The 20,200-nt window shown below is 33.1% G+C and overlaps 1 protein-coding gene across 1 annotated transcript in view; it reads left to right on the top strand.

The window, feature by feature from the left end:
• The window catches only part of LOC141508065 (CUB and sushi domain-containing protein 2), a 619,633-nt gene that overhangs the window by 231,157 nt on the left and 368,276 nt on the right, over window positions 1-20,200 (top strand). The window contains exons 9-10 of the mRNA XM_074216347.1: window positions 4,066-4,169; window positions 10,515-10,627. Of these exons, the coding sequence (XP_074072448.1) occupies window positions 4,066-4,169; window positions 10,515-10,627 (217 nt within the window). The remainder of the gene's footprint in view (window positions 1-4,065; window positions 4,170-10,514; window positions 10,628-20,200) is intronic.

The raw sequence follows: 20,200 nt of genomic DNA, 5'->3' as shown, positions 1-20,200 counted from the left end.
AGCAAAATAAATACAGGTAGAATTTGAAGAAAGCAGTTAGGTGGGATGTGGAATATGAAAATTTTGTGGCAAATTTCTCTGATAAAAATATATTTGTAAGATAGAGAGAACTGAGTGAATTAAATATAAAAATGATTTATTGTTTACTATGTCAAAAAGCATTATACAAAATCCTAGACATATGAATGGAAAAGTAAAACAGATTTTCCTCTCAAGGAGCTCACATTCTAATTTGAAGAGACAATATATCAAAGAAAGATCAATTCAGGGAAAATGGAAAGACATAGAAATTCTTAGGGTGGGGTGAATGGCAGAGACCCTGAGTTACTTAGGTAATATAAATAATTAAGGTGGCAATGCAAGAAAATAAGGAATAGCAGCCAGACAGAAAGGGAGGTCTAGACTCTAGACAAGAGGATCACAGGTGTCAGTGAGAGTGAACATGGTAAGTCCTGGTTGTCCTCCATCTCATCAGAAAGAAGGAAGTTGTTGAATTCCACCTCATCCAAGCCTGTGCATACTCAAGCAGCTGAAGCAAAGGAGGAAGGTAAGGGGGTAAAGTACTCCAGTTGTTGGTGGTTCTTTCTGCCACCTAACCCCTCTTAGATGGGTTTGGAGATTAAATAGGAGTGGAATAGGAGGTGAACAAACAAAAAAATGAAGCACTCTCAAATATAAAAGAGTAAGAGCCATTCCAGGTAGATAAATGATTAAAGGATTTAAACAGTCTTTTCAAAGAAGAAATGTGAGCTGTCAACCACCGTGTGGAAAAATTGGATTAAATAACCTATAATAAGAGAAATGAAACTCTCAGGTTGTATTTTCTACCAATCAGATTGTCAATGAAATGTCATGAAAATATCAGTTATTGGAGGGAGTGTGGGCAAACAAGCAAATTTATTCTCCCTTTTAGAGCTATAAATTAGTCAGATTGTTCTGAAAAATCACTAAACTGAAAATCCCATTTGACCCAGAAATGTTACTACTAGACATATACTTGAGAAATCAAAAGTAGAGTAAAAGTATATGTACAAAAATGTTTATGGCTGCACTTTTTGTTGTAGCAAAGAAATGGAAACAATATGAGTGCTCATTAATTAATTAGAAAATGATTGAACAAATGAATGGATGGAATGGAACATTATTGTACCACATAAGACATGATAAATACTATCAGTTCACAGAAACATAGGAAGACTCGAATAAACTCATACATATTAAAATGAGTAGAACCAGAAGAAAAGTTCACATAATGACCACAAAAAAACTCTGATAGACTTTAAAACCTTGTTAAATGTAGTATCTGACGATAAAGCATGCTGCCCACCTCTTGACAAAAATTTGATGGAGTAGTGGTTCAAAATATTTTCAAAGAAAACTAAAGTTTTTTTATTTTTTTCTGGTTTGTCTACATTTATTTGTTACAAAGAAGGGATTCCATGCCATGTGTATGAAGGGGAATTTTAAGTAAATGGGTAATGAAAGATTTGTGATGTGAAGATCAATACAATATTTTTTAACTATAGAGAGAAAATTTTTGGAAGGGGACAAGAACAGCAGTTGTGTTACTAACATGTTAGATTTAGTATGCATTAAACTATGTTGTCAGAAGTTCATCATTTCAGTCTTCTTTTTTACTCATTTTTATATATTGAAATATCCTTATTATATTGATGATTAAATTCTTAATAAAAATAATATTAAAAAGTTATTATGCAAAAGTAAACTGCCATAATATTGAATTCCCCTTCACTTGAAGCCATTAAGCAAAGATTGTATATCTTACTTATTAGATGTCTCATAAAGGGAATTTTTATCCCAATATGATTTGAATACCTGGGATCCGTTTTAAAATAGGATTCTGTGATTATTTAATTGATTCAAAAAAATAGTCTTTTTTTAAACTAAAATTTTGATCTCATTTGAAATACGGTTGAAAAAATCTATTATAATACAGAGAGCATCAAACCTTGCAATTTATAGCCTTAGAGAGTTATCAAGGATACTGAGAAGTTATCATTTTACTAAGATGTGTCAGAGGTGAAACATGAACTTTATGTCTCCAAGACTAGCTCTCTTTTTACTATACTATACTGCCATTCTGGTTTATCATCATGTGTCAATATTTTACTTTTCCATAATGATAGCTGATGTTTATATTTAGTAGTTTAAGGTTTGCAATGTATCTTATATAAATTATCTCATTTGATCTTCATAATAGCCTTATGGGGCAGTTAATTAATAATACATTAAATAAAACTTAAGCTTTAACCAAAAGAAAAAGTTTCATAAATAAATATTACACGAGGTTTCTTGTGCTGCATGAAGGTGATAGTATATGTTTTGCCTAATGTAATTAGCTCTTTAATTAGGGTCAGACTCTTTAAAAAGCAGTTTACATGAATGACTGGTTCACTTAATGATGTGTGCCACTGTAGAGCACTGTGTTCTTTGTGTTAATTACATTATTTTATCATTAAATTCCCACATTAATAATAGTGTTCTAATCATGGAAGCACTATTACGTAAAAGCCTTTAAGAAAACGTGCTTTGATAAACTAACATTCTCCGTCTTGAACAAAGCAGTGTTACATGTAGCCTTGATTTTAAAATTGAAAGCCTCACTCTTTAGCTATGTGGGTCTTTCTCTTTAAAAAACAAAAGCACTAATACTTCTTTTCAGCAGACTATAATACTTATCCAAATATCACAAATATCCTTTTGTTAACTGATCATCATGTACTTCATGACCCAAAAGTCGCCTTGAGAGCTAGTGAGTTCCCCTTCAGTTGGAAGTCTTCATTTAGAGTCTGGATGACCATTTGTTAGCAATGTTATAGGGGGAGTTATTGGGCATAGTCATGTAATTTTTGGACCTAGACCTTTAGATTCTGTGCATTTTCCGTGTTTGTTAACAAATAATGAAGGCGATCATAACCTGAATTCATTCACCTTAGGTGTTCTTGGCTTGTGGTGGAAGATACTGGAAGAGAAAGAAAAGACATTGTTTATATTTGAAATTCCTCTCCCTGGAGAAATTTAAACAGAGGCAACAGGAGCATTTTGAATTTAGTAAGGAGGCTTCATGTTTCAAGTAGGAGTTTCATTTAAATGTTCTCCAGCATTGATATTCTATTATTCTGTGACTTAAATGAAACATAGAAGACCTACAGAAAAGTAATAATCATTTTGAGTTGGGAATTGGAAGACTTTGTTGGAGACATACAACCTTATAAAAGGGTCTGGAAAGGGTGAAGGAGCCTTTTAAATGGTACCATTTTAGGATCCTTTGTATAGACAGGGAAAGGATGAAACTAATTAGGCAAAGGAATTGAAAATGAAATCATCAATTAAAAAAGTAATTGATAAAAATGACTTTTTGAAAAAAAAATTAGAAAAAATGACTTTTTGGATGCCAAGTCCCTCATGGACTACTAGTTAAATATAGAACTATATTCTAAGCAAAATAGAGAAATAGATATTATATACTTTATTTTGGATTACACTTCCAAGAACCCCAGAATTATCAACACATCCTGGCAAAGTTACCTTCAAAGAGGATAGTACCAAATCAAAAAACACATCATTATGACACCTGAAGAAATCTTTTTTCCATGAGCTTTGGGGAATTGGCCTCCTTCATGCTACCCTAGCTTTACCCGGCAACTCAATAGACCTTGATTAATTAGACTTAAGTGGAAGGAAAGTGAAAAAAGATGTTAAGAAGAGCAGGGTCAAGTCAAGATTGGGAAGAAATATCTGAAGAAAATCTTTCTATAAGTCAGAGAAAAACAGTACTAAAGTTAAATTTGTGAAATGTCACATAAAATGGTGATCAGTTTTTTTCCCTTTGCTGAGGAAGAAACCAAACAGAATCTAAAGGATGGTTTCAGGATTGTTTGTAGGTAACAGGGACAAGCTACCCAACAGTATAAAGAGGAAAATGTTTTCCATTTTCTTTCTTGGAAGTTTTTGCTGAATTAAAAATTGTTTTTAAAATGATAACCAGAGAAATCTCATGCCACAGTTCCTATTCTGATATTAATGAATGTGTTTCTCCCACAGGTGATCAAGCTCACTTTTGAGGAATTTGACCTGGAAAGAGGCTATGACACGCTGACTGTGGGGGATGGTGGGCAGGATGGGGACCAGAAAACCATTCTCTATGTGTAAGCAAAACTTATTTTCCCACCAAGCTTGTAGAAGGAGAAAAACTCATTGGGACAAGATGTGTTGAGCAGTATTACTGGGAGAAATGCATTTAGGCAGAATAAGGCCAATCATTCATTGAGAAATGGAAGAGTTTTTCCAGCTGAGAAAACTGATCTGATCTCCAGTTCAGTTTTATTAAGTACTGAATCCTTGATGCCTATGAGTAAAGGTTAAATATCTGAGTTTAGAATAAAATGAATATCCTCTTACTTAGTGGTAAGAGAAAAGATTTATTGTATTTCTCTGAATTTGGTTCCATTTTCCTCTTCTTCTTGGATTAGCAGACTTTACCTCTCAGATGTCATTAAAAGCACCATCCTACTTGGATGTGGACATGTTTGCTCATTTAAACTGAAATTTACTTAATATCTGGATAATTAAATGTTTCCATTTTCATACTGAAAGGGTGGTACCTCTTCCCTTTTTCCAGTTCAGATCTAAACCCAGACTTGGACTTCTGCTTAATCTATGTACTTGAGTCTTATTTCTTTTCTCATAAGGCATATATAGCTTTACAGTAAGATCAGTTAATGTCAGAATGCTGAGACTTTATCTTCTTTTACTCAGTCTGGAGGAGTCACTATTTGTAGGATTATACATTGTGGAATATAAATTTAAATGTTAACTAAGAATGAGCACTCAGAGCTGATATAGACCATGATCAGACTATTATATAGTTTCTTTCTTAGGCACACAAGGCTTTTCTCCTCATCCTCCCCTCCCTGTTTTCTTAGAAATCAATCCTTAACTCTATGATCCCAAGCACCTTGAAGAAGTAGAAATTTGGGGCCATGCCCATTTGACATATTAGATAAAATTGTAGTGTTTCAAGTCTCAATGACTTGTCTAAGGTGGCACCAAATTAGGGTAAAGCTCATCTGATTACTCTTGGCAAATTTGCACCAATCACTTCAGTTGTTATCAAAGGTTACTAAGTATTAGGAGATGAGTCTTGACTCCAAGTGAGTGCTAAGCCAACCTGGAATGTATTGAGATCAACTATCTGACTGGAGGTCCTCTTTTGGAAGAAGTCACATATACTTCTTTCTTATGAATTCTTGTTTCTTCTGCTCATTACAGTTTCTGAGATCTGTCATTGACTCTCTCTTATTTGATTATTTACATTCTAAGGGTTTTGGTGCCAAAAAATAGCACTGTGGTCAACCTGACATTTGTGCCATTTATGAATGAAAATTACATCACTGAAGCCTTATCCATTTCAAGTAATACCTCTTATACTGAGTTACCCTTACTTTCTCTCTGTTGGCCCTCTGGATCCCAGGCTTCCTAAAGTACTTCTTTTCTCCTCAAGCTAAATGATGAGTTCTCTTTATCGAGAACATACATACAGCAACTGTTATGCCTTACTGAATCTTGATCTTTCTCCTTTTTTATTGTTGTATAACAAGCAAGTCTGTAAATTTGAAAGTCTGTAGGTTGATTTAATTCCATTTTCCTTTCTACATCTTTCTACATATTCAGATCTCATCTACAACTCTGAAATATCTTTCTATATTCAATTGCCAAGTGATGCTTCCCCCTTTTGCCTTTTCACAAAACAAGGAATAATAACATTTATGTGACACAGTCACATTAGTTTTTCTAAAATAATCAAAGTAGAAGCCAAGCAATAAAATACCTTTATCTCTACAGCTTTCTTGAAGCTTTTTCTATTAAAAAATACTCTATAAAAACTCCTTGAGGGCAGGAACTATATAATTTTTCATATTTGATTGCCTGGGCCATTGCATCATATCATCCATATGATGTTTTCTAAATATTTGTTGAATTGAATTGAATTGATGTTGAAGGAGACAATTAATTCCCAGATTCAGAAGCATAAATTAACTATTGAGGTCCACTAGTACAACTTGCACCTGCCCAAAAACTTATGTAACAGCCCCCACCCCAAATGTTTATTCAGTATCTAATTTCTTTCAGTGAGGAGAATTACCACCGAACCAAGTCATTTCAGTGTTTAATAGAGGTAATTGAAGTCTAACTTGTCTAAATTTGTGTTTTTTAGATTCTATTATTGTTTATACCCTTGCCCTCTCAGGTTAAGGAGAATAAATGCAATCTCTATGTACCCCTTTGTAACCTTTCAAATTTAAACCTAAAGTTGTTACTGACAGTTATCAAGCCCCACCTCCTAAATATTTTTTTTCCTCAAGGCTAACATCCCTTTTCCCTTCTTGCACCTGCCTAAGCTTGTTTGTGACAATTCTTTGTTCTAGATGTTATGTCACTTTTGTTCTAGATATTATATCACTCTTAAGACTGTTTAGGATAGATTTTATTAGCTCCCATGTCACATTTTGACTTACATTGAGCATTCAGGCCAATAAAAACCTCTTTTCTAAGAATTGCATAGAATCATACCCCCTTTAGCCTTTATTTGTGAAATTGGTTTTTGAATCAAGATGTAGGACTTAACATATTCCTTTCTAATTTTGTTTAATTTGATTTTACCTTTATTCTAACTTGTCATGCAAGATCTTCATTTATCCTGAATGTCATAGAATAGTTTAATTATCCCTTCTAGCTTTATGGCATTTGAAAACATGTCAAGCATATCATTTATGCTTTCATACAGATCATATATTAAAATATTGAAGATAATAGAGCCAAAAACACATTTTTGGGAACTTCTACCAGTCTCCCTCAAACTTGACATTACTCTATCAGTGACTGCTTTATGGATCTAAATATATAATCATATCTAAATTCATTTCACAATATTATCCTTTGGTCTATAATCTATCATCTTATCTACAATATTTTTATGAAAGGAATTGTCAAATGCTTTGCTAAAATCTAAATATATCCTTCCCCTGAATTTTAGAATGGAATGAGACTAATCTGGTGGAATTTGTATTTGCTGCTGACTTTGAATGAGCTGTGCCTTCCTTTTTAAGAGTTCATAAATTGTCTCTTTAGTATTATGTGTTCTAGAATTTCACCAGGAATCCACATCAATTTCAAGAATCTTTTGTTTTAGACCCTACTTGCTTCCCTTTAAACAGAGACAAAAACAGAAACTAATACAACCCCTGCCTTTCTGTAGTTCTTCCACATTTTTCCCATTCTCTTAGATGTTTAACAATTTTGATACTCTAGTTTGCAGTTTAAGAACTTTGTAATCTTTTGAAGGCAGATAGCTGCTGCTACCTTCTTATCTTGTGTTTTCATTCCTTGCTCATCATTTTTATTTGTTCTTTCTAATCTAAAGATCTGGGAGGAAAAGAATTTTCCTTGACAAATAAAACAGATTAAAGTAAGAGTTGAGTCACTTCAGTCTTCTCATTGTTCATCACAATCAATTCATCAGTGACAAGCAGTCCTATCTTTTAAATGTTATTTTTGGTGCTTAACATAGATTAAGAATAGAACAAAATTTTTGTTGTTGATTTTTGGCTCATTTTATTATTTATCATTTTTATAGATTCATCTTTAGCTAACTTGCTATTCTGACTATATTCTTTAAACCACCTATTCTTTATTTATAGTAAAGTTTTTAGGCAGCTCCCTTTTTATGAGAATCATTTCTGCTTGTGCCTTCAGCATTTCATTCTGTAGAATTTTTTGTCCATCCTTGTCTCTTCAGAATTTCATTTCTGAGATTTTCTCTTTCTTCTTAGATTATTTTCCCCTTCAAAATATTGGTACACTGGATCCTAGTCTTTTTCCTGGAGACTTTGAAATCTTCTCTCTTAAAATTTGCCTGGCTTTTCTCTTCTTCTCTATCACAGACTTTATGATGGAGAAGTCAATTTCTAAATGTTCCATAGGAAAAATAATATAAATGAGCAAAATTAGTTTAACGGTGCTGGTGGGGGTACTGTGTCTTTCTGGGAGAGTTCAATTTATAATGATGAATTTGTGAAATGATATTGATGCTAGATAATGCCTATATTCAGTTGGGGTATAAAAGGAAGACCAAATAAATAAGTAAACTTTATAAATAAGGAATTTCTAAAAATATTTAATTTGACCTAAAATTTCTCTGAAGTTTTTCAGTACCTGCTATCCAAAATATTGTTATTAGATAGATACTTCCATTATTTACTTATACATATTGTTTTATGAAGCCTAAGATATCCTTTTAGGGTATATGGCTGTTTGCTCTGGACTAAAGAAAAGTCTTTGTATAATGTGCAGTTTGAGTTTATTTGAATTTGGTTAAACAATTCTCCATTGGTCTATCTCAGACCATAATTATCCCATATCTTAAAGAAAATAATTTTTCCTTGACACTGCCAATCCTTCAAACTATTTTCTTTTTCATTGCTTTGGAGGCATCATGATAGTGTAAAAAAGAACAACAGCCCTGGGTGCCCTTCCTAACTGATGCTTATGTACTAAATATTTAATTCTGGGTAAGTCATTTCCTCTCCTGGGTCTCAGTTTCCTCAAATGTAAAATGAAGTGATTAGATTAAGTAGCCTCTGAGATATATTTTCATTCTTTATATATAATTCATTTGTTCTTTTCATCTCAAAGTTTTAGAAAGTCATCTTCACTCACAGCTTCTAACTTTCTTGCCTTCTATTTGTTGCTTAACTCAGTAAAATCTGGCATTAGTTCTCAATGCTGTACTGAAAAATCCTTCTCTAAGGGTGCTGATTTCTTTATTATTAAATTCAGTGACCCTTTTACTATACTCATCATTCCTTACCCTTTTGTGGCATTTTCAATAGTTCCTAATCACTATTTTGTTAATTCTTCATCCTCCTTCCATACTTCTTGCCCCTTCAGAAAAAAAAAAAATTGAGTAACCTCTAAGGTACTGTGCTATATATTCTCTTCTGTATATACCCTCTCTTTTTTAGTGATTCTGTGCACTTTGATGGTGTCAGTTTTCAGTTGAATGCATGGTATTCCAAAATCAGTAGCTGCAGTAATATTCCAGAAACTCTATTCTGTATTTACCAAATTCCAACCTGAGTGTTTCCACCAGCACCTCAAAACTCATTATATCTGAAGTCTTCGTCTTCCCCCTCAAAATTGCTGAGTAATTTTCATAATGCAGTGCTCTTATATTAGCATTTAAAAATCATTTTTAAGTTTCCTAGTATCTATTAAATGAAATAGAAATTCTTGATTCCAGTATTCAAGGGCTATCATAGACTATCTTAGCTCAGCTTTCTAGTCTTATCTTATACTATTCCACTCCTCAATAACACTCATTCTCATCCTATATTATCCTCTTTCTGTGTATTTTATAGATCAAAGTCTTGTTGACCAAGGGAGATTCCCTTTTCACATTTGTTTACTGAAATCTCTCTTTTACATCAATTTTGGTTTTAACTTCCCTATGTTGCCTTCACATCCTCATAGATGAAAATGATGTCTACTTCTTCAATTTTCTCAAAGAGTTATTTTTTCTCTGGGACCACTCCTTTGTATTTCCATAGTACCCAGCACCAATAAATATTTTTGACTATTGATTGGCTTATTGTTTTGTTATAACTATTTGTATACATTGGGACCTATTAATTTTTACATTGAGAGCAGCGTACATCAAATCTTTGTGCCTTATATTTTGTAGGCACTTAACAAATGTTATTGAATGAAATAATTAATATTTAAATTCCTTATGAATAGCACTTCTTCGCCCCCCCCCCCCCATGATCCTTGTGAGAGGTATCCGTTTCTCTCAGGGAATAATCTGATGTTGTTTACTTATCAGCCATCTTCTTTTCTACCTTTGGAAATGTAGAATTTTCACTTTTATTTTTCACTGGATAATAGAAAGAGTTCTTTCATGTTTCAGAAATCTGCAGTTGGATTTGTGTCTGTGGTAGTAGGGGAGCATATGCATGCTTGTGTATGCCTTTGTATATAACTCGGTAGCAAGGAGAGCTTCCAACCCTTGATGTGATAACACAAGCTGCATCTAATCTGCTGTTATGGTGGTCTGGCCTTGACTCACAAAGTTGCTGTTGTTCTTTCCCATTGTATAGTGCCCATCTCAGAACAAATCAAAACATTATACTTGGTTATAGACACTTGACTTAAGTAGACAGTCAAAAAGTCAAGTCATCAGAATTCCCTGGGAAATGCTATGTAAAGTCTAGTGCTACTCCTCTTTGGGTCCTATCCCATCCATTCCATATTCTACTTTGAGTTCAAGGGTAGCCATGAACAATGTATTTTATGGAAGGCAGAAGCACAAGGATTGTCCCTAAGCAGGTAGGCACTAAGGTGCAGCCTCTGAGAAGTAATTTGTTATGATGAAATTGTCTTTCAGTAAAAACTGTGGGGAGATTATATCTCTCAATCTCTTTCTTTCCTGACAGATTAACAGGTAACAGCGTCCCAGACCTGATTGTTAGCACCAACCATCAAATGTGGCTTCTCTTCCAGACAGACAGCAGCAGCAGCTCCCTGGGATTCAAAGCTTCCTATGAAGGTAATACATTTAGGTGTTTCCCTGTGGTTGGAATGATCAATGGTGGTTGGTGGGAGGTCCAAAAGAAAAGTAAATTCCAGAGTAATGTCAAAGCATTGAAACTTGTGTCTAAATCTGGGTTTGAATCCTTTATATTTAAATTAATGAAACTCTCTGAGCCTAAGTTTCCAAATCTTATTAAAAAATCAAGTCATCTTTTTCTTTCACTATCATCCTTGAACCCTCTAAGGCATTTGACACTATTGACCATCTTCTTTTGATGAATTCTCTTTCTTTGACTTTTATGATAAAACACTGTCATGTTTCTTCTTCTTTTCTGATTTCTTCTTTGCTTCCTTTCCTGACTTTTCATCTTTCCTCTGGTCATTAAATATGAGTGTTCTCTAAAGTTTCATCCATGAATCTCTTTTTTTCTCTCTATCCTCATTTGGCAATTCCATGATTGCAGTTGTCATCTCGATATAAATTAACCATCAGTCAATCAACAAATATTCATTAGCAATTCCTATGGGCCAAGGACTGTTTTTTATTTCTTTTTATCAAAAAGCTCTTGGTGCCTGGAAAATAGTAGGCATTTAATAAATGTTTATTGACAGACAGTAAGTTCAAAGCCCTGTGCTATGTACTAGGGATACAAAAACAAAGGATGAAAAAATCCCTAACATCAGGAAGCTTACAATCTATTGGGGGAAACTATGTATGTACATATAAATATTCACATAGATATATATGTTTATATGTTCATACATATGTAGAATAAGTACAAAATAAATTCAAGATATTTGTATTACAGTAACAATTTGTGTTATTTTTATTTTAATAATAGTATAAGTTAGTGAGGAAAGGAGGACATTAGTAATTAGTGGAATCAGGAAAGATTTGGTTTCAAATTTAGTACTAGAGCTATTTCTGAAGAAAGAAAGGAATTCCTTGAGGATTAGGTAAAGGAAGAATGAATTCATACATAGGGGGATGGCACTATAAAGTTATTAATCAAAAATGTTTATTAAGTCCCTTCTTTGGGCCCGACACTGTTATTATCTCCTCCTCCTACCCCACCCCATCTATCCCAACTAGTTTCAAGGACTTTATGTTCAAGATGGGGTGGGGGAGGAAACAATAAACAGATCTCTAAGTATAGAAGATGAACAAATATAAAAATATACACAATTATTAAATGCATCATAATTTGGTGGGGAGAGCACTAGCAGTTATATTAGAAAAAGATACAAAAGATGGTGCAAAGCAATGGGATATGGAATAGTCTATATAAAAAAACAGAGAGAAGACCAGTTTAGATAGATTACAGAGTATAGGAGGGGGAATAATATATGCGACTGGACAGAGATTGGAGCCTACATTGGGAAGGCATTTTTTAAAAACCAAACAGAGGAGTTATTGTTGGATCATAGAGGCAATAAATAGAGAGCCACCGTAGTTTACTTATTAGGGTAATGATATGGTCATATTGACTTAAGAAAAAATCATTTTAGGGACAGCTAGGTGGCACAGTGGATAGAGCACTGGCTCTGGAGTCAGGAGTACCTGGGTTCAAATCCGGTCTCAGACACTTAATAATTACCTAGCCATGTGGCCTTGGGCAAGCCACTTAACCCCATTTGCCTTGCAAAAAAACCTAAAAAAAAAACCTAAAAAAAATCACTTTGGTAGATGTGTGAAGGATGAATTAGAGAAGACAGAGTATTGAGAAAGTGAGACTGATTAGGAGGTTATTGCAATAACTTAGGGTGTGAACTTACAGTGATTGAGATAGTGAATGGAGAGGACTCAAGTGTGAGAGATATTATAGAGAATAAAAACAGTAAATTTGACATTCGATTGAAGTGAAGGAGACTAAGGAGTTAAGAGATGCTATAGATGAGTCACAATATCTTTGTTTTTACTCTAGACCTTTCCTTGGAAGTCTAGCCCCATCTTTCCAAACCAAGGGTTTGCTAATAGCTATAGCTGGATATCCACAAATCCTCAAGTTTAAGTTCTAAATGTAATTCTTCATCCTTCCCACAAATCTAGACCTCCTACATAAATTTTCTATATATTATTACTCTATTATCTTCTCAATCATCCAGGTACATATACTCAGATTCAGTTCATCTTTTATCATTCCCTACATTCAATCAGTTTTAGATTCTTTTGATAGTACCTGAGAAATTTCTTTTCCTACTTCATCTGGTAGTATCTTAGATTACATCTTCATCATTTTTCGACTAGACTTCTATAATGTTCTGCTAAATATTCTACTGCCTCTACCCTATACTTCTGTAGTCAGCCTTTGTGTGACTCACTGAATAATCTTCCTAAAACTTCTAAAACTTATCTATTCAGATACTCTGTTTTTTCAGGTATTTCCCACTTTCCAACAAATTAAAGGAAAACTTCTAATTCTGACTTTAAAAGTTTTCCACTACATGGTTCCATTCTAGATTTGCCGACTTTATATCAGAATGCTTTTCCTTATATATTTGATGTTGCAAACAGATCGCTTTCTGCCCCATGTTTAGTACTTGCTTTCTCCCACCTCTATACCTTTGTTTAATTCTCAGTTATACACTTAAAATTTACCCTCTTCCCCATTTCCATTTGCTGAATTCTCTTGGTTCCTTCAGGACCCTATTCAGGAACCACTACTTAAGGGTGAATTTCTATAGATTCCAAAATAACCTACTAAGACAGGTGGTGGATGTTGCAAGTTGGTCTCAGTTATGTGATAAAGATAAGATGATCCAAAAGTGATTTGACCTGATGGAAGACAGTGAAGCATATCATATACTGCTGTTTAAGACAAAGATGAAAAAGAGAACAAGAATCAGGTAAATGGATAGAATAAGGGAAAGAAACATAGAGAGGAATAGAGGAGGAAAATATATATATATATATATATGTGTGTGTGTGTGTGTGTGTATACAAACTGCTCAGGGAAGTTGAGTCCTAGGATCTATGGTTTTTGTTTGTTTTTGTTTTCTTTTGGAGAAGAAAAGGTTCACAGGATGGCTGTGGTACCATGCTGATCCTCCTGTCAATATTAAATACTTGCAGACAGTTGATCTTGGACTACCTTTCTTTGACCCCACTTTTTCTACTTTTTAATTCCAAGGTTTGTCAATCCTTGCATTAAGAATACTGCCACCCCCCTTTCTAATTTCTCTCATCTAGCTTTCTGTCCAAAAAGAAAAGTAGGTTTCCACCTGTTCCCTTCCTATTTGTCTCTAATATAAGATAGAAACACAGTTGCTTTCAGTTTGCCCAAGGGTTTTTTCCCCAGGAGAATATAGACTCCTTGAGGTAGGGACTATTTTTTGTTTATTTGTTTTTGTCTTTATGCTTTTAGTACCATATGGTGTCTAACACAGAATAGGCATCAAACTACAGGGAAAAAATCAGGAATTTAAAATCTTAAATAAGAGGAAGAAACAAAAAATTTATAAGAAATTTTGAAAGTCATCAGTAGCTACTCACTAGTCATTTATTATTAATTTATTATATGCTAGGCATTTAGAATGTAAATACAGAAACAAAATAATACCTAAGTTCTAGAAGCTTATATTTTATCAGGAAAACAAATGTATACACACACACACACACACACACACACACACACACACAGATATCTACAGAATAAATTTGATACAGTTTAGATTAAGACAAGTATCAATTTGATCTGAGCTTTGAAATTAGGAATTTTTGGACATGGAGGTAAAGAGGATAAACATTCCAGTCATGGGGACAGCCTGTGAAAAGACACAGAGATGAGAAGTGATACAATTTGTGTGTGTGTGAAGGTCAATAGTGCTTATTTAATAGAATTATATGAAGGATAGATAGTGATAGTTTCCTTGAAATATAAATAGGGTTAGGTCAAGTCTTTTTTTCACCGATAATTTTTTTTTTTTAGTGAATGAGGAATTGGTTTGAGTTTCCAAAGTAATTATGGTTTTCAGGTCTTCCCTAAATGCTTTATAATATTAGGGAATGAATTTAAGTTTCTTCAATAAGAAAGGCACTTCCAATACCATATTCTATTCAGATATTCTTACCCTGGGCTTCAGAAGTCTGTACTGCAGTGATCTTATAGCAGCCTCTTTAAACCGCCCTGAGTGTTTGGGACCTTTCTTTCTCCTGTTTAGTTTTTCTGAATTATAGTCACTATATACTGGATTTTGTATTTTATACAAATATGAAGACATAGTATATAACTAATAGTCCTGGATCTCAGTTTTTGTGGGTCCCCTCTCTGTTTTATCTGCCTTCTAGTCTTCAGACCCATACAATCTCTTCCCTCTTCAAATATGCTTCTCGTTGGGCTTCCCTTTAAAGTCATTTTTTTCTGGGTTGAGGGAAACTTTCTGATGTTGATTTATTTGTGAAACAGAGGTGCTTTGACATATACTGCACTCAGTGATAGATCACATTTTCTGAGAGTGGGTAGTGGAAATAATCTTATACTTAGAATCAGGAGACCTGTGTTTTCAGTTTTTTTCCTTTTTCAATAACAGGATAATCATGGTCAGAGTATTTAATTCACAGAATTGTTGGAAAATATTTGCATTACCTACCTTCCAGAATTGTTGATTTGTAAATCTCAAAGTCCTATAAAAGTTATAGTTATAAAACTATAGTTATTGACTTAATTCTTAATTTTATTCTATTAAAATATGCTCATGTACTTTTTCAAAGCTTTCTGTAGCTTCAAAATGTCAACGATATATAGTGACAATTGCAGATAGTATATACATTCGAAGAGAAGGGCAGATTTTTTTTTCCTAACACTGACCTAGGAAATTTGCAGATTCAAAATCAAGACATGAGGGATGGAAAAATAGAAGATGGGGGTGGGCCTATCCTCCCAGCAGCAAAGGACTCTATTTTCTTCAGAAAGACATTTGGGAGGGGAGGTTCCTTTTGACCCACCTTAGTCAGTGTGAAGAACAGGCCAGACCCAGGCAGGGCCAGGGTGCAGAATAACATTAAAGGAAGAAAAATTCCCTATCTATTTTTTAAACCTCATTTTTATCAGTGACTTATCAGCAGTGTATTTGTTAGGCTTATCAGACTTACAGATGTCATGAAACTGGGAAAGATAATTTATAAGTATCTTTGTAATTAACTTTATAATATTGGGTGACAGGATTGGGATCCAAGATGATGTTTACAGTCTGGAAATAAGATCCCAAACTAATAAAATGAATTAATTTTAATTCAACTGAAATATTGTGACAAAAATGTAGAGTTCTACATAACATCAGGCTATATTTACAAAAGACATAAGCATATGTGTTAACTAGCTCATTGATTCAGCTCACGCTGAACCATTAATACAGAGTGACTTTTACAGAAGCAAGTTTGTGTTTAGGTTAATAGAAGTATTAAATTTATGTAATATGAAGATTTATTGGAGGAATGGTAAATGTTTAGTAGAGAGAAGAGAATACTAAAGAAAGATACTAAAAATACTTAATCTTTTAGTAGATGGACATTTGTCATATCAATCAACATTTAATATTAATTCTACAAGTTCAATTAATATTTATCAAATGCCTTTTATATAAAGTATCTTGTAGTAGGTGCTAGGAAAAGATAAAAAGATAAGTAAGTGAAAGTCCCAGTCTTTAAGACAGTTCAGAATCGTGGAACAGCAACAGCAACAAATAGTGTTTGTGCAGCATTCTGAAGTTTATAAAGCATTTTGATCTAATTTTATCCCTAAAATAACCCTGTGGAAAAGGTGCTATATTATTCCTATTTTACAGTTGGGTATGTTAGGGCACATAGGGTTTAACTGACATTATTAGAGTCACATAACTAGTAAGTTTCTGAGGTAGGATTCCAACTCCTATCCACCTAATCCCCAATCTAGTATTCTACCACTAGCTACCTCACATGCACAGATACATATGATACAACTAGAATATGCTAGGTGAAACAACAGTTTATTTCTGTGAGAATAAATGAATAAAAATACAATATGGTTAAACAAAAATGAGTGCTATTTTTCTACTTTTGGGTCAGTTCTCTCATTACCAAAATATAGTTAAAACCTCACTATCTGAACACATTTGCTTTGATATCATAGTTGTCAAGATAGCATTGTTTTAAATCTGTGTTTTGAACTTAGTCTATAATTAATACGAAATCAAAACTCACACTTTGTACAACTCTGAGAATACATCCAGGGCAGACTATTACACACATTTCATTCAATTCAATAGTATTTATTAAGATTTTTACTTTATTCCAGTCATTTTGTTAGGTCCTTTGAATTAAAAAGGCAAAAAAAAAAATACCTCAGTAACTTAAAGAATTTAGCTTCTATTGAGTGATATACCATGTACATGATATAGTAAACACAAAGTAATTTGAAAGGAAGAGATAAAAATCAGATGAGGAAATCAGAGAAAGTTTGTACAAGAGGTGGTCCCTGAGTTAGTCTTTAAAGGAAGACAAAAGATTCAGAAAATTAGACATGAAGACATATATTCTAAGCCTTGAGAAATAGTTTATATAGATGCATAGAGAATGTCAGAAAACAACTTGTAGTTTAGTTTGGATGAAACATAAAAACTGGAAATGTAAGTTGAAGTCAGGTTTTAAAAATTGATTATTTTAGAAATAATGGAGGATGTATTGGAAAAGGGAGCAATTGGAATCAGGGGAACCAATTGAGGAATCTCTTACACTAGTCTAAGTGGAGAAAATATGACATAGTCAAGAGTGGAATTAACAAAATTTGGAAATGATTTGATATAGGGACTATAAAGGATAGAGAAAAGTCAAAGATCTGGTTTATTAAATTGCAAGACTGGTTAAATTAATATTCTCAATAAAAAAGAGATAAGTTTGTAGATAGATGACTTTAAGGGAAACGATGGTGAATTCTGTTGTTGTGGGTACCCTGAGTTTGGAATAGTGATGAAACATTCTGTTGGAACTGTTTACAGCAACTTAGCAAATAGAACAAGAATTCAGAAATTAAGACTAGATATATAAATTTAGGAATTATTTCCATAGAAATGTATGGAGTTTCTTTAAATAAAGAAGATGACATCAAAACAGAATTAGATGAGGTTTTATATATAGGGATGGAAGGCCACAGTATGATAGCAGCAATGAAAATTATTGAATCAGAATTTTAGAATTGTAAAGAACCTTAGCAGTTAAGTAGTCCTTCATATTTGGTAAAGATTTTCCTCTACAACACCTATTACAATTGACCATCCAGCTTATGCAAATTAATGTATGTATAATTTTAAATATTAAAATATTAAGCTTATATGCTTCATAATATCTAAGTTTTCCAAGTATAGTAAAAATAGATCAAAAAGTCTTCCATTTTACAAAGCCACTGGAACTAAATAAAGAATTATACAAAATGAAATTTGTTAAATTTACATATAACTGTGCTTGTAAATTTCTGGACCATTCAGAGATTGGTTTCTGTCTTTTCTAAGCAGCACCCTATTTTCATACCTATATAAGTCTTTAAATCATATTCATAGACTGGAATTTTCTTATAAAATCTTTTCATTTCTTTTCTAACTGAATTTCAAAATTTTCAAGTTCAGGTTGCAATCTCACAATGAAGTATTACTTAATGTTTTTTAATCAAATAAATAAGACTAAATGGTTGTCTTGATATGTTTATTAATTATTATGTAAAAGTAGGAAATGAGTCTCTCCAATTTCAGAAAGCTCTATTAATTGTACAATTCTTATTTTGAGCTGAAATTTTCCCTTTTATAGCTTCCAATCTTTGTTACTATCTATGCTTGCATGATGATGTGAGAATTATCTCTATTATTTGCAACTGATCCTATTGTTTCCAGGTTTTATTCTGCTAGTTCTCATTTTGAGAGAACTCTTTCTTGCATATCCTCAGAATTTGGAAAAAGACCTGGGATTCTAGCTCTATCTCTGACAAAAAAATAATGCTATGTCATTATGTGATCTTCTATTTATCTCAGTGTCCTCATTTGTAAAATTAGCATATATTTTATACATGGTTGTTGTGAGGATGAAATGAAATGTTTATAAGTGCATTGAACATCTTGAATATTTTATAAATACTAGTTGCTACCACCACCATCATCATCACCACTATTACTTTTTACTGAGTCTCTATGGTTTTTAGCTTCTCTGTCTTTAAAACTTAGATGAATCTCTTGTCACTCTTTTTAGAGATTTGAGGCTCGTTATTATGAAAACATTTTTGCTGTCTGAATTTCCAGGATATTTTTTTCTCTGAGTGTCTCTTTGGGAGCCATTTCTTCAATAATTCAAAGATATAGAGGATCCTGTTCATAAATCTTGATTTGAGCCTCTTCTGGAAGTAACTTTAGAGTTTATCTCTTCTATTCTCTCATTTTACAAATGAGAAACTGGACCAAGAGGTCTAAGGTCACTAAGATGAGTAATAAAAGAGCTGGTACTCGGGTCTATGGGACAGTAAAATTATAGGTCATTGATCAAATCCAACAGGTAGGGAAGATTTGGAATCCACAAAATTACCTATGTCAGAACTGTCTCACTAGCCCAGAGGAAGGCAAAAGGAAGTAATACTAAAGGTGAAAAGTCTTATATGTATGTACCAAATTTCAGAACAAATCCTTCGCAATATTCCTCTATGAATCTATTGATTGGGGCATTTCTGGGACTGTATGTTTATTAGATTTTTAGACTTCTCTTGAAGAATTTCATTTTGTACCATGAGTATCCTATGTATTTGGGATCCTACTCTTTTACCTATTAGACTTCAGTCATCAGTCTAATTTTAAACAAGACTACTATTTAAAAATAATAGCTTACATTTTATAAAGCAGTTAATTTATAAAGCACTCTTTTCACAAGAATCCTATTAACACAGGACTACGTATCTTACTATTTTTATTTTACAGAGAAGGAAAGCAAAACTCAAAGAGGGCAAATGATTTGTCCAAGTTCAAAGAACTGAAACTCAACTCTAGTCTAATGACTTAAATACTTTGCTAAATATTTTTAGGATATAAAAACTGAAATTCTGAAATTTCATCTGACAAGTAGAGTTTATAGGTACTAAGGTTCTCAACATAAAATAGTCTTTAGAACTCAGTTTGTTTCAGATCCTAGTTATAATTGCCACAAATGATTCTAAGGGCCTTTTTCTTACATTCAAGGCTTCTGTGATCAACAAATAATTTTAATAATAATAATAATAATGATGATGATGATGATGATGATGATGATGATAATGATAATAAAAAACATTTATCAAGTGTTCCTATTTGCCAGTTCCTATGCTAAGTCCTTTACAATTGTTATCTCCTTTGTTCCTTGCAGGAATCCTGAGGGGTAGGACCTATTTTTTAATCTTCATTTTACCTTTTGAAGAAACTGAGGCAAATAGAAATTAAGTTATTTGTCTAGGGTCACACAGCTAGTAAGTGCCTGAGTCTGGGTATAATTCTAAGAATATAATTTTAGAATCAGAAGAATTTTAGATATAATCTAATCTATCCCTTGCATTTTTACAAGTCAGAAAACTCAGTCTCAGAAAGGTTAAGAGAAAAACCTAAAATCATC

This window comes from Macrotis lagotis, chromosome 1, assembly GCF_037893015.1.
Source record: "Macrotis lagotis isolate mMagLag1 chromosome 1, bilby.v1.9.chrom.fasta, whole genome shotgun sequence".
Lineage (NCBI taxonomy): Eukaryota > Metazoa > Chordata > Mammalia > Peramelemorphia > Peramelidae > Macrotis > Macrotis lagotis.
This window is presented reverse-complemented; position numbering and strand designations above follow the sequence as displayed.